Here is a 24,759-nt window from a genome sequence, read left to right as displayed (position 1 = left end):
GGCCCCTCCGCCAGCCTCGCCGCCCCTTAACAGACATCCCCCGTCGACTTCCGCCCGAGAGAAACATGGCGGCAGAAGACCACGCCTCCCGCCGCTTAAGCCAATCAGATGACGGGAGGGCGAGCAGAGGCGGAGACACGCCCCCTTGCTGGCCCCGCCCTCTGGGCTTGGCGATGGCTGATTCCTGGCGGGGTTGTGGGGGGAGGGGGTCTGGGGGCAGTGACCGAGCCCTGAAGCACCTGACGATTTAGAGCCCCCCCTTTCCAGAGGACCCCCACAACCAGCCTCTGGGAATCCCACCCCCAAACCCTCCCCCACAACCCCCCGAGAGCCCCCTCCCCCCAGCATCCCACCACCAAACCCACCCCCCCAACTCCCCCAGAGCCCCCTCCCCCCCAGCCTGCCCCCTGGGAATCCCACCCCCAAACCCTCCCCCACAACCCCCCCCGAGAGCCTCCTCCCCCCCAGCCTGCCCTCTGGAAATCCCACCCCCAAACCCCTCCCCACAAACCCCCCAGAGCACCCTCCCCCCCAGCCTGCCCTCTGGGAATCCCACCCCCAAACCCTCCCCCACAACCCCCCCGAGAGCCCCCTCCCCCCAGCCTGCCCCCTGGGAATCCCACCCCCAAACCCTCCCCCACAACCCCCCGAGAGCCCCCTCCCCCCAGCCTGCCCCCTGGGAATCCTGCCCCCTGGGAATCCCACCCCCAAACCCTTCCCCCCAACTCCCCCAGAGCCCGCTCCCCCCCAGCCTGCCCTCTGGGAATCCCACCCCAAAACCCTCCCCCACAACCTGCCCTCTGGAGATCCCACCCCCAAACCCTCCCCCCCAGAGCCCCCTCACCCCCCCCAGCCTGCCCTCTGGGAATCCCACCCCCAAACCCTCCCCCCAAGCCTGCCCTCTAGGAATCCCACCCCCAAACCCCTCCCCACAAACCCCCCAGAGCCCCCTCACCCCCGCAGCCTGCCCTCTGGTAATCCCACCCCCAAACCCTCCCCCACAACCCCCCCCAGAGCCTCCTCCCCCCAAGCCTGCCCTCTGGGAATCCCACCCCAAACCCCTCCCCACAAACCCCCCCCCCAGCCTGCCCTCTGGGAATCCCACCCCCAAACCCTCCCCCACAACCCCCCGAGAGCCCCCTCCCCCCAGCCTGCCCTCTGGGAATCCCACCCCCAAACCCCTCCCCACAAACCCCCAGAGCCCCCTCCCCCCAGCCCGCCCTCTGGAAATCCCACCCCAAAACCCTCCCCACAAACCCCCCAGAGCCCCCTCCCCCCCAGCCTGCCCTCCGGGAATCCCACCTCCAAACCCCTCCCCACAAACCCCCCAGAGCCCCCTAACCCCCCCCCAGCCTGCCCTCTTAGAATCCCACCTCCAAAACCCCCCAACAAAACCCCCAGAGTCCCCTCCCCCCCAGCCTGCCCTCTGGGAATCCCACCTCCAACCCCCCCCCCACAAACCCCCCAGAGCCCCCTCACTCCCCCCCAGCCTGCCCTCTGGGAATCCCACCCCCAAACCCCTCCCCACAAACCCCCCAGAGCCCCCTCACTCCCCCCCAGCCTGCCCTCTGGGAATCCCGCCAACAAACCCCCCAGAGCCCCCTACCCCCCAACCTGCCCTCTGGGAATCCCACCCACAAACCCCTCCCCACAAACGCCCCAGAGCCCCCTCCCCCCCAGCCTGCCCTATGGGAATCCCACCTCCAAACCCCCCCAACAAACCCCCCAGAGTCCCATCCCCCCCAGCCTGCCCTCTGGGAATCCCACCCCCAAACCTCTCCCCACAAACCCCCCAGAGCCCCCTCACCCCCCAACCGTGCTGCCTGTCCTCTGGGAATCCTACACCCAAACTCCTCCCCAGAGCCCCCTCAGCCCTCTTGCTGCCCTCTGGGAATCCCACCCCCAAACCCCTCCCACAAACCCGCCAGAGCCCCCTCCCCCCCAGCCTGCCCTCTGGGAATCCCACCCCCAAACCCCTCCCCACAAACCCCCCAGAGCCCCCTCACTCCCCCCCAGCCTGCCCTCTGGGAATCCCGCCAACAAACCCCCCAGAGCCCCCTACCCCCCAACCTGCCCTCTGGGAATCCCACCCACAAACCCCTCCCCACAAACGCCCCAGAGCCCCCTCCCCCCCAGCCTGCCTTCTGGGAATCCCACCCCCAAACCCCTCCCCGGAAACCTCCCAGAGCCCCCTCCCCCCCAGCCTGCCCTATGGGAATCCCACCTCCAAACCCCCCCAACAAACCCCCCAGAGTCCCATCCCCCCCAGCCTGCCCTCTGGGAATCCCACCCCCAAACCTCTCCCCACAAACCCCCCAGAGCCCCCTCACCCCCAACCGTGCTGCCTGTCCTCTGGAATCCTACACCCAAACTCCTCCCAGAGCCCCCTCAGCCCTCTTGCTGCCCTCTGGGAATCCCACCCCCAAACCCCTCCCACAAACCCGCCAGAGCCCCCTCCCCCCCAGCCTGTCCTCTGGGAATCCCACCTCCAACCCCCCCCCCACAAACCCACCAGACCCCCCTCCCCCTCAGCCTGCCATCTGGGAATCCTACCCCCAAACCTCTCCCCACAAACCCCCCAGAGCACCCTCACCCCCCCAGCCTGCCCTCTGGGAATCCCACCCCCAAACCCCTCCCCACAAACCCCCCAGAGCCCCCTCACCCCCCCAGCCTGCCCTCTGGGAATCCCACCTCCAAACCCCCCACAGAAACCCCCCAGAGCCCCCTCCCCCCCAGCCTGCCCTCTGGGAATACCACCCCCAAACCCCTCCCCACAAACCCCCCAGACCCCCCTCACCCTCCCCCAGCCTGCCCTCTGGGAATCCCACCCCAAAACCCTCCCCCACAAACCCCCCAGAGCCCCCTCCCCCCCAGCCTGCCCTCTGGGAATCCCACCCCAAACCTCTCCCCACAAACCCCCCCAGAGCCCCCTCACCCCCCCCAGCTTGCCCTCTGGGAATCCCACTCCCAAACCTCTCCCCCCTCACCCCCTGCAGCCTGCCCTCTGGGAATCCCACCCCCAAACCTCTCCCCTCAAACTCCCTAGTGTCCCCTCACCCCCCAACCCTGCTGCTTGGCTTCTGGGAATCCCATCTCCAAACCCCTCCCCCAGAGCCTTCTCACCTCCCCCAGCCCTGCTGCCTGGCCTCTGGAAATCCCACCCCCAAAGCCCTCCCCCCAAACGCTCCAGAGCCCCCTCACCCCCCATTCCTGCTGCTTTGCCTCTGGGAATCCCAACAAACCCCACCCCTGGGAGCCCCCTCACCTCCCCCCAGAACCCAGCTGCCTGCCCTCTGGGAATCCCATCCTGGGACTCCTCTTCCCCCTGCAAACTGTTCTTGCAGGAGCCCCACCTTGTAGAAACCCCACCCCTTCTTGATGAGACCTTGCAGCTCTCAAGCCTGTGCCACCCATTGCAAGGCCCAGCATGGAAATGGTGACTGATCCCCCACAGCCAGGGCCTGCTCCCACTGACTCAGCAGGTGCAGCTGACTTGCCACAAACCCTCTGGGCAAATGGCATCCGGCTCCTGCCAAATCCCTCCTCTGACCAGCTGCTGCTGGGCTCAGCAGACCCCTGAGAACAAGTTCCTGCCTTCTGGACTGGCTCCTGCTCCTTGTCCCTGCTTCATCACCCTAACTCCAGTTACTGACAGGCTGGGACCCTTGGCATGACTCCTGACTATGACCCTGACTACTCTGGGCTCCAGCCCCTAGGTCAGACTGCTGATGTTATGGGCCCTGACACTCCCCCAAGAACCCTGCTGTGGCAGTTCTTGGGGTATCCAAGAGTCTGAGTCATACCGTTACCCCCTCCCCCCCAGGTGAGAGGGAGTCTTGCCTGTGGTAGGTGGGTGTCAGCCCCCTAACGCCACCAGTCTTTCAGGCACTCAAGCCCTCTCTTCTGGGCTATGCCAGCTCCCCTTTCGGTGGTGAAGCACATGGTGATTGCTGTGTGGAAGCTGGCAACTCCAGACTGCTACCGGTTGGTCACGAATCAGTTTAGGGTTGGGAAGTTGACCACCTGGGCTGCGGTATCACAAGTGTGCAGGGCCATTAATTACATCCTGCTATGAAGGACTGTGACTCTTGGCAATGTGCATGAAATATTGGATGGCTTTGCAGAAGGTCTAGGTAATATTTAGTCCTGCCCATGAGTGCAGGGGACTGGACTAGATCACCTCTCAAGTTCCCTTCCAGGCCTATGATTCTATGATTTTATGAAATGGGATTCCCTAACTATGGCGGGGTGAAAGATGGCAGGCAAATTCAGTTTTGGTCCACAGACCATCTTGCGATGGAGTATATCAATAGAAAGGGATACTTCTCTATGGTATTGTAGGCGTTTGTAGCTCACTATGAGCATTTCACTGACATCAATGCAGTGTGGTTTGGGAAGGTGCATGATACACACATCTTCAGGAACACTGGCCTGTACAGAAAGCTCCAAGCAGGGCCTTTCTTTCCAGACCAGAAGAGTCCAGCAGGGAATATTGAAATGCCCATAGTGATCCTGGGAGACCCAGTGTACCCCTTGCTTCCGTGGTTCATGAAGCCTTACACGGGAAACCTGGACAGCAGCAACGAGAGCTTCAACAATAAGTTGAGCAGACTGACTGTAGAAAGTGCCTTTGGCAGATTAAAAGCACACTAGTGCTGCCTTTATGACAGGTTAGACCTAAATGAAGAAAATATTCCTGTGGTCATAGCAGCCTGTCGCATGCTCCATAATGACAGGTTTCAGAGTAGCAGCCGTGTTAGTCTGTATTCGCAAAAAGAAAAGGAGTACTTGTGGCACCTTAGAGACTAACAAATTTATTAGAGCATAAGCTTTCGTGAGCTACAGTTCACTTCATCGGATGCATTTGGTGGAAAAAAAAATCCGATGAAGTGAGCTGTAGCTCACGAAAGCTTATGCTCTAATAAATTTGTTAGTCTCTAAGGTGCCACAAGTCCTCCTTTTCTTTATGCTCCATAATGTTTGCAAAGTGGAGTGGGGGATATAAACAGCAGCTAAAAGAGGTAAAATCTGAACAGCTAGATTCATTGTTGTTAGTTCAGGGAAGTGGCTACTGGGCAATAAGCGTGGTCAATTTATGCCTTATTGCATGTGGTGGCTTAGTGTTTTATTGAAATCGACTCACCAGAGTAATCACATGCTCCAAGGTAAATACAACCCAGCATGGATTATTTTTTCAAGATCATGAGGTGTGTGCGTGGAGAAGGACAGGCACAGGATTTTTGAATGTTTGTGTGTGTGATGTTGGTTGTTTATCCCTGATTTGAGAGGGAAGTTGCCAAATGCAGATTCCAGAGCAGTTTCAATTTCCCCCAAAAGGGCTATGGAAAAGACATGTGAGACGAGCCACTGAAGAAACTGCCCAAAAGGGCAGAGGAGGGAATGTTTTTTAGGTTCCCTGCAAAACTCCATTTCTCACTGCTTGGGCTCTGCGAGCCAGTTTGTGCCATTCCTGACACTTGTACGCTAGAAGCTTGCACCTGAAATCTGCAACACGACCTGACCGACAGCTCCAGCATACTCCAGATACTGCCTTTGTGTACTGCTCCACTTACGCCCTGCCTGGTTAGAGGTGTGTATATGGGCCTTGGCTCCACCCCCTTATTGATATAACCTGGCCCATGGGCGGGGCTCTCTCTATACATAAATGCAGCAGTGGCACTGCTTGATCCAAACAATCCTAGGTGCAGGTGAGTTTATAATCTAGTGGAGGTGCTGGGCCCATGATCAGGTAAGATTTGGAGGATGCCCCTAGCTGTGCCCCAGAGTTGCTGAGATGTGGTGGTTCAGACCCCTAGTTCCCTCCCATTTACTAGTCTCCCCAGGCTCCTCCATGGCCCCATAGACCGTCAGCCCCTGCTCAGAGCCCCCCCATCTCTCTCTGTGCTTTCTCCTGCTGCTATGCTGCTCCTTCCCTTGGCTCACCCCCTTGCTGTGTGTGGGAGGAGCTGCCCCATGGGGAAGGCCTGTGCTTGCCCTGTTCCTTGACCCCCTGCCTTCTGGTTTGGCCAGGTTACTAAGGGCTATTGCCAGCTGGTATCAGTGACTCCTTACCCAGAGAGCTGGGGTGTGTGTCTGTGCCCTGAGTATGTGGGGTGCCTAAACCCACAAGTCTGCACCCGCCCCCTCCTGTATGCAGGGAGCCGTGCGTCCCCCCAGGTGTAATGTAGCCACTTGCGTGAAACTCTTCTCCCTCCCTGCACTCCTGATTGCCTGCTGCCCCTTTCTCCCTCCACGTGCCCACAGCTCCAGCTGGTGGTAAGAGCCTGTGTCCAGCACTGTGCTGTGTTGTCGCTCCCATCCCGCTGCCTGGAGGATGGTTGTGGGGGATGATAGCTGGATCCTTGAGCTGCTCGGCGTGGAAGCCTGGGGGAACCTGATGGGTGCCCATGCAGGTGAGGAATGGGTTAAAGCAAGGGAGGTCCCCCAGGATTTGCTGACCATGCTGTGAGATGGGGAGGCAGAGCTGGTGCCCTATCCACAGGGGCTGCTGTCCAGCGGCAGTGGGAGTGGTGTCTGGCGTGTGGGGCTGGGACTCGGGACTCCTGGGTTCTATTATTGGCTCCACCCCTGCAGAACAGGGGAAATAATCCCTTGCCTCTGTAACCCGCAAGGAGATTACCTAGATCCCTGGGGCTCTGTCTGCGGGCAGCTCAGGGAGAAGCGCACTGTCCCTGGTCAGGAGGGGGAGCTAAGGCAGACTCAGAGTCTGCCTGGCAACCAATAGGGAGTGAGAGCCCCTCCCAGGGGGCTCAGGAAAGCAGAGAAGCTATTTTTTGAGGCAGTCTGGAGCCAGCCGGGGCAAGGGCAGCACTGGCTGTGTGGGGAGCTGGTGAGTCCCAGGCCTGCATGCAGGGTTCCCCCTGAGAACTGGCTTCTAGGGACCTGACAGCAAGAGCCCTCAGCTGGGCTTTTCCCTCTCCACTGATGACTCCCAGTTTGTAGAGTTTTGCTGGGAAGTTTCCCCAGCCAGGCTGAGTTCGCCCTCCAGCTCCCTCGGTGAGACCAGTCACCACATGGTCAGCTCTGCTCTGGCTGCTAGTCCAGGGCTGCTGCCTGCTGTAAGCGTGTCTGGACGCTGGGCTCGGAGACGACCGTCTGGATTTTAGTTTAGTTGTGTAATCTGCACCTTGAGTCCCCCAGCCCTTTGTGGGGAGGGGAAATCCTGGGACCAGAAGCAGGCTGACTCCTGCCTGAAGAGGATCCCTGCGAGCAGAGATCAGCCCCTCTGTAGTGACGGAGGGAGTCCAGAGTCATTTCTGAACCTAAGGAGGATCAATCATGGAGTTTGTGAGTGCACCATCTTTTAGTTAGTCAGGGAAATTGTTCTGGGAACCCCCTACTCCCTGAACTGTGTCCTCAAGCCGGGGAGTAAGGGTTTGGGGATTTTATAACCTGCTGCGTATTAAAATTGTGGAGGGACTTACCACCTCCTCCCACTTGTGAGTTCTTTGGGCTGTACTGAACCCAGTCAGCCACACTGCTAAACCATGCAGAGAAGATATTGTGGTCATAGGTCATCAAGGGCCCCACCAAAGTACGTGTACCAACGGGACACTGTTCTTATGTTTGTTACATCAGGTCACGTGACTGGGAAAAGTCACGGGTATTATCAATGTGGGCACCGGTGACCCTAAGAATAGTGTTTTACCCTGTTACGTTATCTTTGTCTCCTGTCTAATATAATTACTATGTTAAATATATTGTATGTATTTGTGTCATTTCTTGGGAGTCTCAAACTGTCTGGCAAGTAAGTGGGGGTTATCCTGTGGTTAGAATTTTCCTCCCAAGCTGCCCAGAAAGAAGGGGGGGGGGTGGAGGCACCGCCAAATACATTCATAGGAAAAAATAAAGAAGATACAGCCTGCTAAGTGCGTGGCAGAATCCAGAAGAACCCAGACCTGTCCATCAAAACCTTCACGCAGATTGGCATTAAAAAGTAACGGGGTGGAAAGGGGATGCTACACCTCTTTAATGCCTATTTAGATTGTGAGAGATCCTAGGGGCAGAGAGTGGTTTTCACTGGGTGCCTAGGCAGTGTCCAGCACGCCAGGGCACTGGTCTCGGTGGCTGGGAGCCCGGGCAGTGTTCCAATGGTCAGTCACCCTCGCTGTTAGAAATGTGTGCTTCGTTTCTGATTTGAATTTGTCCGGCTTCAGCTTCCAGCCTTTGGTTCTTCTACTCACTACTCCCCTGTTTATACACCCACAACTGCATCAGCACTTTTGCCACATCACAATAGGCGCTTGCATTCAAGTTGTCTGTCCACCACGACCCTTAGAGCTTGTCAGAGTCATTGCTTTCCAGGTTGCAGCCCATCTTGTAGGTTTGGTCTGCATTTCTTATTCCTAGATGGATGTCGATGCATTTGGCTGTATTAAAAGGCATCTGGTTTGAATGGGCCCAGTATACCAAGCCATCCAGATCCTGCTGTGTGACAGCCCTGATCTCATCATTATTTACCACTCCACCAGTCTTGTTGTCATCCGCAAATGTTATCAGCCGTGATTTTATATTTACTTCCAGATCATTGCTGAAATGTTGAATAGCGTCAGGCCTAGAACCACACCCTGGGGAACCCCACTAGAAACGCCTCCATTCGATAACGATTCGCCGCTGACTGTTTCTTGAGATCTGCCAGTCAGCCAGTTCTTCAATTCTTGTGCTTTGCTGGTGTTATTGTAACCCTAATGTTTTTTTTGTTTGTGTTTTGTTTTTAAAGGGGGTTGATTTTCAGGGTGCAGATGCTCATTATGCTCTCAGAAGCTAGGCCTCTTGAAGGCACTTTATGCTGTAGCTCAGCCAGGAGTTACTCGGTGCGAGGCAGGAATCACTGCGGGAGATTCTTGGCCTGGGTTAGGCAGGAAGCTGAGCTGCATGGATGGGCACAATGGGCCCTGCTGGCCTTGGAATTGATGTCTCCAGTCAGGTGCCCAAAATTACATGTCGCTTCTGAACATCTAGGCCTGAGGCAGTGGGACGCGCAGGTGGTGACGCATGCATGCAGTGTCCTGTCCCAGCTACAGAACTCAGGACGGGAGGGACATGGTCAGAGCTGGGAATCTAACCTTGGGTTCTGTCTGAGTCACATCTGGCTTCTCTTCCCATTCCAGGGGGTGACAGGCCGGTGACAAACAGCCATGCGGAGAATCTCCCTCTGGTGGAGCAGCAACAGCTCCCGCCCTTGGGGTGCTGGGTGGACTCCGGCACAGAGAGGCCCCACCAGTGCTCGGACTGTGGGAAAAGCTTCCGACAGAGCTATCTCCTGGTGCAGCACCTGCGCATGCATGGGGAGCACCAGCCCTTCCCTTGCCCATGCTGTGGGCAGGGCTTCAGTCATCTCTCCAACCTGGTGCTGTACGGGCGCTCGCACGCCAGCGAGTGGTTCTGCTGCTGCCCGGACTGAGGGGCCAGCTTCGGACACAGCTCCCACCTGGTGATGCCTTGGCGGCGGCACACAGGGGAGCGGCTGTCTGCCAGTGCCCAGCATGGCAAATGCTTCGCTTGCTGTGCCCACCTTGCAGTCTACCAGAGAGTCTATACTGGGGAATGGCCCCATCGCTGCCCTGCGTGCAGCTGGGACTTCCAGCAGAGCATCCACTTGGCCAGGAACTGGAGGACCCATGCCAGAGAGTGGCCAGAACCCTGAACCTGGCACAGGGGTGTTTCCAGCAGTCCGCACGTGGCCAGGCATTGGAGAACCCATGCCGGAGACCAGCTGGAGCCTGGCATAGGGGCATTTCTGGCAGAGCGCCCACCTGGCCAGGCACCAGAGATTCCAGGTGATCCTTGAGCAGCTCAGGCAGCCCCTGGCCAGTTGAAATGGTCACTGCTGGGGCAGTCTTGGCTATCATGCCCCCCAGCAGCTGCAGGAGTTTGGGTGTGGGAGGGGGAAGGGGGTTGGGGCATGGGAGGGGGTGAGCACTCTGGGTGGTGCTTACCTCAGGGGGGCTCCCCAGAAGTGGCGACACTTCCCTCCCTCATCTCCTAGGCGGAGGCGTAGCCATTTCCCCCGCAGCTCCCATTGGCTGTGGTTCCTGGCCAATGGGAGCTGCAGAGCCAATGCTCAGGGCGGAGGCAGCACACACAACTGCCTGGCCACGCTTCTGCCTAGGAGTGGAGGGATGTTGCCACTTCCAGGAAGGCCTGGAGCCAGGTAGGGAGCCTGCCAGCCCGATTAACACCCCCTCCCCGAGCACCCGCAGTGCCCTCTGGGCTGCCTCCCCCCCAAGATTTAGTCGGGGTATATAGTACAAGTCACGGACAGGTCACAGGCCATGAATTTTTGTTTACTGCCTGTGACTTGTCCATGGCTTTTACTAAAAATACCCATGACTAAAACATAGCCTTAGCTATGAGTAGCCCAGGGAGGGAGAGAACAACCCCAGCCCTCTCCAGGAATTTTAAACACAATCGAGTGTGTTAAAGAATTTTAAGGACATGAAGTATGTTGAAACCAATTAAGAAATTTAAGAATAAAGTTAAGAAAATTGTGGGAAGGATTCCACCGAGCAATGTGTAAAAGGCTTAAAATCAGTTATTATTTATACTACAACCATAGATAAATAAAGAAGAAATGGAGTCAGCAGAGTATGACCAGACAAACAAATGGCCTAACAAGTTTTTGTGTTGAAGTATATTAAGGATGCGGGGAGGAGGTAAGAAAGGGGGGGAAAAATCAGGGGAGGTGGAGCAGCAGGAGGAATGGCAAGCAGTCGTGGAGATAGAAATATTTACGTAAAATGTGTGTGAAATAAATACTCTTTTAAAAGGATTCATAAAAATCTCTCGTCTTAATAATAATAATGGAAAATAATTTAAAGTCAAGGATATTAAGGCATTAATTGTCCACTGTGCCTTTAAGCTGTAATGCCTGTGTCTGTTCTTTAGTCAAAGTTGACAGAAACCAGTCAAAAGTTAACACTGCTTGGCCAGTAGCCAACATGTTGCTGCAGACACAAAGGGGAAGTGACTTCCCTAGCCTGTGTTTGTGAAAAGGGGAAACAGGCGAAGCGATTTGCTTTTAACCTAAATTTGGCTTAATGACATTACAAATTTGCTGCCCATAAACCAATGGTAATTCCCTTATTTTAATAATGTATTTTGAACAGAGTCAGTTGAAAGTATTTTAGTCCTATATGAGCATCTAATTTAGTATCCTTTAAAAATATTAATAAGTTGTAAGGTTCAGAATCTTTTTTAAATGAGGCTATGCCAGATAAAGGGTAAAACAAACCCGCCCTCACTAATCTTCTAAACTGCAAAATATGGTGGGGGGGGAAGGGGAAAAGGCAGAAAAAAGGAACAAAGGTAAAACCTTAGGTAAAATTAAAATATTAAGTATTGTTCTGTTGCTTGAATATCTGTATTGGCTGGACTGCTAGCTACAGAACGAGTTGGGTTCAAATTTTTGGTTGTTAATAAACATACCCTTGATTTTAGTAATTGGTTATAGGTATCCAGTCAATTATAATTCAGGACACACCCCCTGTGGTCATGATAAAGGAAATGAACAATGTAGAACTTTTCTGTTTTACACAGGAATCATTCTTTTAAGGAAGCATTGAAGACTCACTGAAGCCTCTAACAAAAACCAAAAAAAATATAAAAATAAAATGTAGTAGCCACTGCTACCCACAATATAACAGTCATTCCTCAAAATAAAAATATCCAGACTTATTTCTTGCAATTTTTCTTTTAGGTCTCCTAAGTGAATAAAGCATGTGTTAATATCCCTTTTAAAATTTTTATATAGGATATGAATAGTCAGGGAAGACACCTTTTGGCTCTTAACTAAACTATTTAATTTTTATAGCTAAATTAAGGTGTAATCTAGCTAAAAGCAGGTTGTTAACTCAAGTAGGTTTTTCTTGATATCATTCTGTTTAAAAATGGACAAATTTCCAGTGCCTGTTTGCCTTATTGATCAATGCTGCTGTGAACTAAGTCAAGGGTAATTAACGATTTTAAGCCTGAGGTTTATTGGCTGTGTCCTAAACCAAGAGTTCTCACTTATTTGCTTGTGCCCCTCTTTGTGTCTGTAGTCATTTTTACTCTCTCTCTCTCTCTCTCTCTCTCTCTCTCTCCAGGCGACGGCCAGCAGCTGCCACTCTCTGGCTGTCCAGCTCTGAAGGCAGAGCGGAGAGCAGCGGCTGGTGCCCAGCTCTGAAGGCAGCGCTGCCAGAAGCAGCCACAGCGCAGAAGTCAGGGTAGCAATACCATCCCACTCTTACTTCTCCGATGCTGGCGGTGGTGGGTGCTGCCTTCTGAGCTGGGTGCCCAGCCAGCAGCTGCTGCACTCCAGCCACCCAGCTCTGAATGCGCTCAGTAATTTTTTCCTCACACGTTCCCAGAATACATTCTGAGCCCGCCCGCTTGAGAACCTCTGCCCTAAACAGCAATGTTTAATCCATTGATTGTGGTTTGTTTTGTGTTTTTAACTTTGTTTTCTAATATATTTTGTTTATGTATAATAATGTTGGGATAATTTGTTCCTTGGTTATGTTTTTTTGTCATGTGACTGTTGGGTTTGTTTTTTTTTAAATTGTGGGGTTTTGTGTTGCAGCAAACATTTTTGTGTGCGAAACTATGAAAGAAAAATATTAAACTTTTTTGTGGTACCACTCTCTTTCAGTATTCTAATTAGGTTGTAACCACCATTGGTAGATTATTATAATGCACCAGTGGTAGTTCAGTTCCTTTGCAAATGCTAGTAATAAATACAGGTCTATTTGCCTCAATAAATAATGTAATTATAACTGTTTCCATGGGCAGCGGGTAGGGGAGGCTGGGGGACGCTGTGCCTCCCCAAACAGCCAGGCATGGCCCTGCCCACACTCTGCCCCCAGGGCCCTGCTTTGGTGGTACCACTGGGCTCCAGGGGCTTGGCCACGCTGCCCACCTTCCTGGGGCTGGGGGGGAAGGGGCTGTGGCAGTGCTGCCACGCGTTCTCTCTCCTGGCGCTGTGGGGCTGGGGGGGCCTGCGGGCACTAGCCAGCCTGGGGCAGAGGCCAGTGGCCTTGGGGGGCTCTGGGGGTGCATGGAAGGGACGGGGCCTTGGGCGGAAGGGGCAGGGCTGGGGGGGGTAGCCTCCCCCAGCCAGCGGTTCACATGCTGCCTATGTTTGTTTCTAGTGTTGATGTGGGACTTGTTAAATAATGTGGCAGAACCCAGGCTAGAATGTGTAAGATCATTAAAAGCAAACTACGGCAACATTAATGTTATAGCATTAATTTATAGCAACAATGTTTTACAATGTCATCATGTACATCATTTGGTTATCTGTGTTATAAATTGTTAAACATAATCAAATGAATGCAAATATAAAAAATCAGGTCCCAGCTAAGTATAATAATGAGGTCAAAAGAACCTAAAGTCACTTTGTTTTATTGCGTTACAGCCTGTGTGGCAATATTGTTGTATCAACAGAACAGTAAGGGCAATGTACATCCTTACTATGAATAGATTATTTTGATATTTTAAGCCTGGAATTCTAATTTTAAAACAAACCAAATGAAAGTGGAGGAAGGTTTCTCTCCCTTCCCCCCCCCTCCCCCCCCCCGTCCCCCAACCCCTGAGTTCACTGTGTGCCTGTGAGAGAAGAACAGCATCTCTGAAAGGGCACCATCCTGGGTGACCTGGGAAGAGAGAAATAATGCCATGGGCTTTTTTCTTCCTGCTCCTTCAGATGTGGGAAGAAGATGTTAGAGGGCTTCCCCTTTTGTTGAGACAGAGCTTTTCTCTGCTTGTTCTTTTAATCTGACCAGTTGGGTGCTATTTGGAAAATCTGAGCCCTGGCGATCAATCCTTGCCTTCCCTGATTTTTGGCAGACTGCTAGGAGAAAACTGGAGCGGGTGATTTCTCAGCTAGCAGGGGGTGAATCTCTTACACAGACAGCTCTTCTGCCAAACCTGAGTTAGAGCTTTGAACAAAATAGGCTATTGATGCAACCAGCCTGCAATGAGAATCGGCTGGGCAGCCCCTTTGGCATTGCGGATAGGGGCAGGTGCCTCTGCATGTGATTGAAATCTGAGGCTAAAGTGTAGAAGTCCCAGTCTGTGCTTTCCTGTGATATAGTCCTGCTAAATTCTCCGCCTCCCCACGGGATCCCCTAGTAAAACTGGAAGTCAGGAATCAATATTTCTAATGGGGAAAAAATGGAAAAAAAATCAAGCATCGTAAACAAACAGCCAATTTTCCCTTTCCAGTCATCTTTCATTTTCCATCCCAAGCAGACCTTCAGCTGTGCTCCCTTCACTTCCAGTGAAATGCTTTTCCTATAAAACAGACAATTTCCATTGGGAACTTTCCATGTGTGGTTTCCTGCCCACCGGGTTGCTTTGGTGAAATCTGAGGTCAGTGGGCTCGCATGGCGTGCTGTGGCTGTGAGGAGCTGAAACAGGAAATGTTTTCCCCACTCAGATATCTTAGAGATGTTGTAAAACGTGCCTCAAAAAATGACTTGATGCATCAACTCCAGTGCCAGCTTATTTGGAGTTATTCACTTCTGGGAATGGGACCTCTCTCTCTCTATTTATTTATTTATTTATTTGTGGGAGTGGGTGGGGTGCAGGCAGAAAGGCTAGTTTTGGAGCTTTAGGCAGAACTGCTCAAAATGGGTCTCCCCCTCCGACCCCCATGGAAAATTTCCAAACAATGACAAGATTGTTGTTTTTGTTCAAACTGCTTTGAACTCTGAAATATTTTTTTTTTTTTTGATGGAAAAGTGCAATTTTTCCTTTATTTTGATCGGGAAAAATCCCAGTCTTTTAAAATGTTTTATCTTTCCATTGGGAGGAGGGAATTTTGTTGACTAAATGGGGAGTCTAAACTTTCTCACTTTTTTTTTTTAAATTGGAAAAAACAGTAAATTGCTACTTTGCTATTTGATGTCATTTAAAGAGAATTAAAATGGAAGTGGTACTTTAAAACTTTCATTCTTTTGCTTTTTAAACATTCTCTCACTTTAAGTTTAAAAATAAAATCTAGAGAAAATGGGCCAGCTAATGATGGGGAATTTAAAAACAAAGCATGCATTTTCTGACTATTTTGAAAGGAAATTTTTTTTAAATACTGAAAATATTGCTTTCCCCCCTAAAAGTATCAGAGGGGTAGCCGTGTTAGTCTGTATTCACAAAAACAACATGGAGTCCAGTGGCACCTTAAAGACTAACAGATTTTATTTGGGCATAAGCTTTCGGGGGTAAAAAACCAGGTTTTTTTTTTTACCCACAAAAGCTTATGCCCAAATAAATGTTAGTCTTTAAAGTGCCACAGGACTCCCCCTGAAAGTGTTAGTTTAGAATTAAAAAAATAAAAAAATTGTGTGTGTGTGAAAGGTTTAGTTGGATGAAAACTTTTGTGTGTGGTAAGAGGTGTGTGAGCAGTTCTAGGTGTTGCCTTAGTTCACCCAGCAGCAGAGTGTCTGTGCTGGGATGTGCTCTTGGGAGAGGTCTGTGCCATGGTTACTGTAAGCCCATCAGCCACGCTCTGCTGGGACAGGCAGGTTACAGACTGCCAATTCGACTAGTATGTTGTCTTGTGTTTCAGAGGGTCTGTCTTCACTGCTCTTACCCAGATGTTGTACCCCCTGTCCATACACACAAAATCCTCTCTCCTGAGCTCTGTAGGTGTTTTAAACACAGGCGGGTTAAAGTCCTGGTGCTGCTTTCATTCAGGCTGCTAACCTGCCCCCTTTGCAGTGAGGACGCAGGTTAACCACTGCAGTGCTGATAGTCCTCCAGTGCCTTTCCACAATGCCCCCATGGGCCCAGAAGGTCAGAAAAATTGTCTCACAATGCACTGGGGGGGAAAAAAATCATAGAGCAGCTCAGTTTGCTGCAGCACAAAGCACCGTGGGATATGTCTCCTGCAGTCCTAACCCTTGTGGGGGAGGGCAGCACCCATCAGGACACAGCCACCACAATGCAAAGCCTGACTTGAGTTACTAACACTGGGACTGGGCTCAGACCTTGGGGCTCCCCCGCCGTGAAGACACACCCCTTGACCATCGTGTTCCAGTGTGTCACGACACCTAGAGCTACGGACAAAGGTAGGAGCCAGGCCTGCAAAGCCTCATGCATGGGAGTCGTCTCATTGCACACACTGAGACCACAGGTCTGACCAAAGCTCTGTTAAATCTTTCCAGCAACCTTCAATAGATCAGACCCTCGCAGTGGGTGCTACTCACTGGAATCAGAAGCTGGCTCCAGCTGGTAATCTCACTCTCGAGGGAGATAAAATCATCTACAGCCCATTGTCACACAAGTGTTTTTTAAAAATGTTTTCTTAAAAAATCAACTCAGGAAATTCCTAGCCTGCTCTTTAGTCACAAGACCCTCACAGCATCCCTGTGAGACTGGGAACGACATGTATTCATCCCCTGGAGTGCAGCCTATGTCATAAAGATTTCATCTGTTGGTTATGTCCCCGGGATAGCCCAGCAAAGCACTTTTATTGCTGAACTGAGTTGTTTTAAGACTGGCTCAGAGAAAGGGGCAGTGAAAGGCCCAAGGAGCACAATATAGTCAGCTAATATAGCTTATAAATAGGGCCCTACCACATTCACAGCTGTCAAAAACATAACACGGACCGTGAAATCTGGTCTTTTGTGTACTTTTACCTATGTTATAAAAGTACCCTATACAGAAGTACACAGCTTTTCCCAAACTGGGGGCCGCAACCCAAAAGGGGGTTGCAAGGCTATTGTAGGGAGGTCACAGTGTTGTCACCCTCACTGCCGTGCTCTGGCTGGCGGCAGCGCTGCTTTCAGAGCTGGGTGCATAGCCAGCGCCTGCTGCTCTGTGGCCACCCTCTACAATAGCCTTGCGACCCCCTTTAGTTAGGGACCTCCAGTTTGAGAAACGCTGAATCTTAAGGGCTTTGCATGTTTATATTTTGCTCTTTTTAAATACATATTCATGTTTGTTACAACACCGTGAAATTTAAGATTTAAATACCTGAAACCGTGCTATTCAAGATTTTTTAAAATGCGATGATTGTGCAAGTTATGAAAATGGACCATGAATTTGGTAAGGTCCTAGCTATTGGGCTTGAAGCTGCATTTAATTAACGGAAGTCCTGTGGACGGTGGTACGCAGGAGATCAGACTACACCGTTACAATGTTCTGACCTAAAACGCTATGAAAGGGGCACTGTCCATTTAAAAATTAGGCTGACAGTTTATTTAAAAACTTCTTCCAATGGGCTGTGGCCACACCAAATTGCTAAGAACAATCCCAACAGCATTCTGCAGGTGTAAGATTGCACAATGCATATACGCCTTGAAAATGGGGCTGCCACTTCTCGACCATTTCCCCATTAGGGCTCGCCTGGGATGCAGCATGTGGGTGGCAATGGACGTGGAGGATACATTCACTGTGCTTCTAAAACTGTCTCCCATGGTTTTATCAGCCCCTCCTCCCCCAAAAACCCCAAGCTGTCAAAGAAACATGGAGTCAGACTCAAAATATCACAAAATCGGTTTAAAAACTCATTAGATTTAATAAAATAAAATAAATTAACACAGAGTGATTTGCCCTTTGGCATTGTAGCCAATAGGGTTTGAGTTTCCTTGATTTTTCTCTCCGGTCATTGGGCTAGACCCAGATTTTCTTTTTATATATAAAAACAGAGCTGGGGCTTTAAGAGACAAGACCACAGACCACCAGAGTTGGTCACAGAACCTTTCTTCTCATTTTAACTCCATACAGAGGGAGATTTTTAGAGCTTCTTTTACACTCCCTCAGCTCAGGGCCCAATTTGAGAGTTTAAAATTCACCCAACTCTCCCTTCCTGTTGCCTGCCAAGATTTCAGCCTCCTCTCTCCCCCCGTCCCCCTTCCCGAGAAAGAGATGTCTGTGCTTTCATTTTACATGCCAGCCACTTGCTCTGCCAGCTCCGGTCCCGCGGTGCCAGAAATGCCTTCGTGCTGCCAGTCCTCTCTGAGCTGTTAGTGCATCCCACGCCAGGCCAGCTTCTCCTCTGCTGCCTAAGTGTGAGCCTATGGCATTGGCATTAGTTCCCTCCTGCACATTGATGGGGTTTCACACCCAGTTAGTGGAAAACCAGCTGAATGCATGTCTAGAGAAGCCAGCCCGGACCCTACTGTACAGTGATGGGGCTCCTCAAAGTCTGTTCCCCCCGTGAGCCATCCCTGCCCCTATCACGCAGTGACATCAGAGGGTTCCCCTGCTGTCTGCGCTTCCGTGTGACTGGTATGTGATTGGGGCCGGTTTCCCCCTTCCCTGGGGCCAGTGCATGTTTGGGGCCAGCTCTCCCCTTCCTCGTGGCCAGTGTATGTTTGGGGCTGGCTCTCCCCTTCCCTGTGGCCAGCATGTGTTTGGGGCCGGCTCTTCCGTTCCCCGTGGCCAGCACGTGTTTGGGGCTGGCTCTCTCCTTCCCCATGGCCAGCACATGTTTGGGGCTGGCTCTCTTCTTCCCCATGGCCAGCACGTGTTTGGGGCTGGTTCTCCCCTTTCCTGTGGCCAGCGCGTGTTTGGGGGCATCTCCCTCTTTCCCCATGGCCAGTGCATGTTTGGGGCCAGCTCTCCCCTTCCCTGTGGCCAGCGTGTCTTTGGGGCTGGCTCCCCCCTGCCCTGTGGCAAGTGCGTGTTTGGGGTTGGCTCCCCCCTTCCCCATGGCAAGTGCATATTTGGGGCTAGCTCTCCCCTTCCTCGTGACCGGTGTGTGTTTAGGGCCAGCTCTCCCCCGCCCTGTGGCCAGTGCATGTTCAGGGCCGGCTCTCCCTTTCCCCGTGGCCAGTGCGTGTTGAGGGTTGGCTCTCCCCTTTCCCATGGCCAGTGCATGTTCAGGGTTGGCTCTCCCCTTTCCCGGGGCCAGTGTGTGCTTGGAGCTGGCTCTTCCCTGCCTCATGGCCAGCGTGCATTTGGGAGTGGTTCTCCCCTTCTCCACAGCTGATGTGTGGTTTGTTGCTACTTTGTCCTTCCCTGCCCTCAGTGCATCTTTCAAAGCGGCTCGCTCCTCATGCACAGCTGGTGCATGTGGAGTCGGTGCTCTCTTCTCCCGCACGGCTGGCCTGTCTCTGTCCTCTCCTGTGCCCAGCCTGTTTATGAGGGCAGCTCTCAACGCACCCAGCCCAAGTGTGGAGGTTACCCTTTCCTTCCCTGTGGCCAGCATGTCCTTTGTTGCCAGCATGCGTTTGGGGGCAGCTATCTTTTCCGTGGCCAAAGCAACTTTCTGAGCTGCTTTGTCCTTCTCCCCCTTTGAACCCACTTCGTGGGTGGTGCTATCCTTCCCCACGGTGGATGCATCTTTCAGGGCTGCTCTTTCCTCCCCTGGAGCTGCTCCATTTTGGGGCGTGGCAATCCTCTCACTGAGCCCAGGAGTGGGGGCAGCTCTCTCCTCCCCCATGGCTGCCCCATTTTTGGGGCTGGTTCTCTCCACTGCTGTGACTGGTGTTTTTCTGGGGGCAGCTCTATTCTTGGTGCAGGGGCTCGCGTGGGTGCGTCGGTGTTTGACCAGGTGTGAGGCCTGGCTGAAGCACTTGCCGCACTCAGAGCAGGCGTAGGGGCGCTCACCTGTGTGGAGGCGCCGGTGCTGCACCAAGGTGGAGCGGTCACTGAAGCGCTTAGTGCAGACGCTGCACTCGTAGGGTCGCTCGCCGGTGTGGGTGCGCTGGTGGATGATGAGGTTGGAGCTGTGGTGGAAGCTCTTGCCGCACTCGAAGCAGGCGTAGGGCTTCTGGCCCAGGTGGATCTTGCTGTGGGTCAGGAGGTTGGAGCTCTGCGAGAAGGCGCGGCCACACTCCCCGCACTGGTAGGGCCGCTCCCCGGTGTGGGTACGCTGGTGCACGATCAGGTTGGACTGCAGCCGGAAGCTCTTCTCACACACCAGGCACTGGAAAGGCTTCTCTCCCGTGTGGACGCGCCGGTGCCGCTGCAGGTCCGAGCTCTGCCTGAAGTTCTGACTACACAAGGGGCACTGGTAGGACTTCTCAGAGGGGGGCAGGCTCTTGCTGGGAGGGGAAACTTGCTCTGCTGGCTTCTTGCTGCAGGACTTAGCCAGGGATGGCAGATGGGGCAGCTGGATAGGGGGAGTCTGTTCCCTGCGTACAGGAGGGGGTGGCTGTTCCCTGTGCATGGGGGAGAGAGGCTGTTCTCTGCTCAGGGGAGGGGGCAACAGTTCCCTGTGCATGGGAGGGACAGGCTGTTCCTGGCGCAGGGGTGGGGGCGGCTGTTTCCTGCGTACAGGAAGGAAAGGCTTTTGCATGCACACAGAAGGAAGCAGCTGTTGCATGGACATGGGACAGGTGGGGAGCTGCTGTTTCCCACCCTCAGAGGGGGCTTCTGGCTCTTCTCTGTCCAGAGACGGTTTCTTTCTCTTCCGGCCAGGGCTCTGGGGCACTTTCCTCTTGGGCCATCTTGGTGAGGCCTTGGGTGTTGGAGCTGCTTTGACAGGTGCCTCCGCCTCCCCGTGGTGCAGCACAGCCAGCTCCTCAGCGTCCAGCTCCCTCCCGGTGTCTGCGGGGACCAAGAGAGAAGTGGTGCATGAGCCGGGCCCCAGGTGCAGGGGGAAGCCAGCAGAGGGATCTAAACTAACACTGGCTGGAAAGTGGAATTCAAAGTTCACAAAAATATTCAAAAAGAAAAGGAGTACTTGTGGCACCTTAGAGACTAACAAATTTATTAGAGCATAAGCTTTCGTGAGCTACAGCTCACTTCATCGGATGCATTTGGTGGAAAAAACAGAGGAGAGATTTATATACACACACACAGAGAACATGAAACAATGGGTTTATCATACACACTGTAAGGAGAGTGATCACTTAAGATAAGCCATCACCCACAGCAGGGGGGGGAAAGGAGGAAAACCTTCCATGGTGACAAGCAGGTAGGCTAATTCCAGCAGTTAACAAGAATATCAGAGGAACAGTGGGGGGTGGGGTGGGGGGGAGAAATACCATGGGGAAATAGTTTTACTTTGTGTAACGACTCATCCATTCCCAGTCTCTATTCAAGCCTAAGTTAATTGTATCCAGTTTGCAAATTAATTCCAATTCAGCAGTCTCTCGTTGGAGTCTGTTTTTGAAGCTTTTTTGTTGAAGTATAGCCACTCTTAGGTCTGTGATCGAGTGACCAGAGAGATTGAAGTGTTCTCCAACTGGTTTTTGAATGTTATAATTCTTGACGTCTGATTTGTGTCCATTCATTCTTTTACGTAGAGACTGTCCAGTTTGGCCAATGTACATGGCAGAGGGGCATTGCTGGCACATGATGGCATATATCACATTGGTAGATGCGCAGGTGAACGAGCCTCTGATAGTGTGGCTGATGTGATTAGGCCCTATGATGGTATCCCCTGAATAGATATGTGGACAGAGTTGGCAACGGGCTTTGTTGCAAGGATAGGTTCCTGGGTTAGTGGTTCTGTTGTGTGGTGTGTGGTTGCTGGTGAGTATTTGCTTCAGATTGGGGGGCTGTCTGTAAGCAAGGACTGGTCTATCTCCCAAGATCTGAGAGAGCGATGGCTCGTCCTTCAGGATAGGTTATAGATCCTTGATGATGCGTTGGAGAGGTTTTAGTTGGGGGCTGAAGGTGATGGCTAGTGGCGTTCTGTTGTTTTCTTTGTTGGGCCTGTCCTGTAGTAGATGACTTCTGGGTACTCTTCTGGCTCTGTCAATCTGTTTCTTCACTTCAGCAGGTGGGTATTGTAGTTGTAGGAATGCATGATAGAGATCTTGTAGGTGTTTGTCTCTGTCTGAGGGGTTAGAGCAAATGCGGTTATATCGTAGCGCTTGGCTGTAGACAATGGATCGAGTGGTATGATCTGGATGAAAGCTAGAGGCATGTAGGTAGGAATAGCGGTCAGTAGGTTTCCGATATAGGGTGGTGTTTATGTGACCATCGCTTATTAGCACCGTAGTGTCCAGGAAGTGGATCTCTTGTGTGGACTGGTCCAGGCTGAGGTTGATGAGCCATCGCTCTCTCAGATCTTGGGAGATAGACCAGTCCTTGCTTACAGACAGCCCCCCAATCTGAAGCAAATACTCACCAGCAACCACACACCACACAACAGAACCACTAACCCAGGAACCTATCCTTGCAACAAAGTCCGTTGCCAACTCTGTCCACATATCTATTCAGGGGATACCATCATAGGGCCTAATCACATCAGCCACACTATCAGAGGCTTGTTCACCTGCGCATCTACCAATGTGATATATGCCATCATGTGCCAGCAATGCCCCTCTGCCATGTACATTGGCCAAACTGGACAGTCTCTACGTAAAAGAATGAATGGACACAAATCAGACGTCAAGAATTATAACATTCAAAAACCAGTTGGAGAACACTTCAATCTCTCTGGTCACTCGATCACAGACCTAAGAGTGGCTATACTTCAACAAAAAAGCTTCAAAAACAGACTCCAACGAGAGACTGCTGAATTGGAATTAATTTGCAAACTGGATACAATTAACTTAGGCTTGAATAGAGACTGGGAATGGATGAGTCATTACACAAAGTAAAACTATTTCCCCATGGTATTTCTCCCCCCCACCCCACCCCCCACTGTTCCTCTGATATTCTTGTTAACTGCTGGAATTAGCCTACCTGCTTGTCACCATGGAAGGTTTTCCTCCTTTCCCCCCCTGCTGTGGGTGATGGCTTATCTTAAGTGATCACTCTCCTTACAGTGTGTATGATAAACCCATTGTTTCATGTTCTCTGTGTGTGTGTATATAAATCTCTCCTCTGTTTTTTCCACCAAATGCATCCGATGAAGTGAGCTGTAGCTCACGAAAGCTTATGCTCTAATAAATTTGTTAGTCTCTAAGGTGCCACAAGTACTCCTTTTCTTTTTGCGAATACAGACTAACACGGCTGCTACTCTGAAACCTAAAAATATTCAAGTTTTTGGAAAAAAGTTTGTCCCGAATTGGGACAAAAAACCCAAAAACTGGAAATTTCCCCAACTTGGACCCTGCAACACTTCCTTTGGGACACACCGAGCTGCAGGAACGTTTCTGTGTGTGAAATGAAAAGTGCTCCCTGGGATTCCCAACTGCCTGTCCAGGCAGGTGCCGTGGAGTCAGGAGCGCCTGGGAGCCCTGGCTCCAGGGTAGCCACCAGGCCAGCTGCTGAGGGCCCTGGGAGTTTGGGAGTCGGGTATCCCAGTGCTTCCAGGCTCCTGGTGCCTCTGTAGTTCAGAAACCCCAGGCCAGGGGCAGCCCTCCTGGTGAGCTGCTGAAGTGCTGGGGAGGGGTGAGCTGGCGAGACACCAGGCAGGTTTCTGTCAGTCCCTGGCCTGCTTTCAGCCCAAATTCTGTCAGAACTGAGATGTTTCAAATTTGGCAAATCGTCATTTTGTGATGGAAAAAATCTCCAGCCAGCTCCAAAGTAACCCCGTTATCTAAACCAGGGCAAACTGCCACCTGGAGGTGCCTACTTTGATTTACCCTTAACCTGTTACCATGTGTATGGAACTGAACCAAAACAAGCCTGGTTAAAACCAGAACAAGGACGTCCTCACAGCCCAGTACAGCTGTTTAACAGACATGGGTTATATTAAAGTGTCTGTCTATCTCTGGTATTGACAGGCCCCACCACCATAGTATGCAAGTTCCTCACAATCCTTAATGTGTTTATCCACATGCACGCCTAGGAGGCAGGGCAGGGCTGTTATCCCCAGTGTACAGATGGGAACTGACACACACAGGATCTAAGTGACGTGCCCAAGGTCACGCAGGGAGTCTGTGGCAGAACCCAAATTGGACAGAGTGCAGCTTGGGGAACCAGGAATTCATGGTTCTGCCTCCCCCATGGTTCAGTGGATCTGACCATGGGGAGGGACTGCGGGAGCTCCTGGCTCTGTGGCTAAGCTCTGCCTACCCCGTGGCTCAGCAGATGCAGCCAGGGGGCATTGTCCTGGGAGCTTGTGGCTGGGATCCCAGGATTTTGCTTTCTGAGCTGGCTGATTCATCCCTCACCTGTTGGGACGTCCCTCTGGGTCTCCTGCTTCTCAGGGGCTGGGGGATCTGGGATGCATGGCTCCTCCTCTCGCTCCAGCTGAGAGATCAGGGCGGGTTTGCGAACTGGAAAGCCTGCCCATAGGGAAGAGAAAAGAAGCCATCAGGGCACAGTCAACGAGCCCCAGGGCTTGCTACAAAGATCCCTCTCTGCTGGGGAGGGGCAATGGGGAAGTTGTACGGCCAGTGGGAGGAGGGGCAGGCACAACCCCAATGATGACAACTCTGAAACCACAGAGACAGACCAGAGCACTGTCCACTGGAGCAGGAACCCCAAGCTCACACACGCAGGGAATACAGGCAATGCATGCGGATGTACTCGGACAGGGACTAGGCCCTTTTAGGAACTCTGGGGTGGAGTCACAGGTTCGAGGGCCAACAGGGCCCACTCTGACCAGACGGTTTGGCCTCCTGCACTGAGCTTGTTGGGAAAAATTCTACAAAGAAAAGGTTCCTTTGGAAAATGTCATTTCAACTTAAGGAAATTTTTCACAAAAACAAATAATTTTCAAAATGAAAATTTTTTGGAAAATGTAATTTAGGAAAATTCAAAACAGAAATTTGGTTTACATTTTTACATTCTTTTCATGACATGTCTCTCAGAGAGGCGCCTCATAGGACATAGATCAGAGTCTCTTCTGTTTGTGCTGTGGTTGTTTATTTATTTATTTTTTCTATTACTGTAGTGCCCTAGGAGCCCCACTCATGGAGCAGGACCCTATTGCACCAAGTGCTGAACACCATACAACAAATA

The 24,759-nt window shown here is 52.1% G+C and overlaps 1 protein-coding gene across 4 annotated transcripts in view; it reads right to left on the bottom strand.

Annotated features, from left to right (window-relative positions):
• Positions 1–15,985: 15,985 nt before the first annotated feature.
• The window catches only part of LOC119856489 (zinc finger protein 853-like), a 32,662-nt gene continuing 23,888 nt past the window's right edge, over positions 15,986–24,759 (bottom strand). The window contains exons 4-6 of one of the 4 annotated variants that reach the window (XM_043516469.1): positions 23,967–24,080; positions 18,826–20,583; positions 15,986–18,786 (exon numbers count right to left, since the gene is read on the bottom strand). In XM_043516469.1, coding sequence (XP_043372404.1) covers positions 18,122–18,786; positions 18,826–20,583; positions 23,967–24,080 — 2,537 coding nt within the window. In that variant the 3' untranslated portion in view covers positions 15,986–18,121. Of the gene's footprint in view, positions 20,584–23,966; positions 24,081–24,759 lie in introns of all 4 variants that reach the window. The other 3 variants (XM_043516470.1, XM_043516468.1, XM_038404014.2) reach the window with 3 other exon arrangements.

The sequence above is a fragment of the Dermochelys coriacea genome, chromosome 6 (assembly GCF_009764565.3).
Source record: "Dermochelys coriacea isolate rDerCor1 chromosome 6, rDerCor1.pri.v4, whole genome shotgun sequence".
Classification (NCBI taxonomy): Eukaryota; Metazoa; Chordata; order Testudines; family Dermochelyidae; genus Dermochelys; species Dermochelys coriacea.
This window is presented reverse-complemented; position numbering and strand designations above follow the sequence as displayed.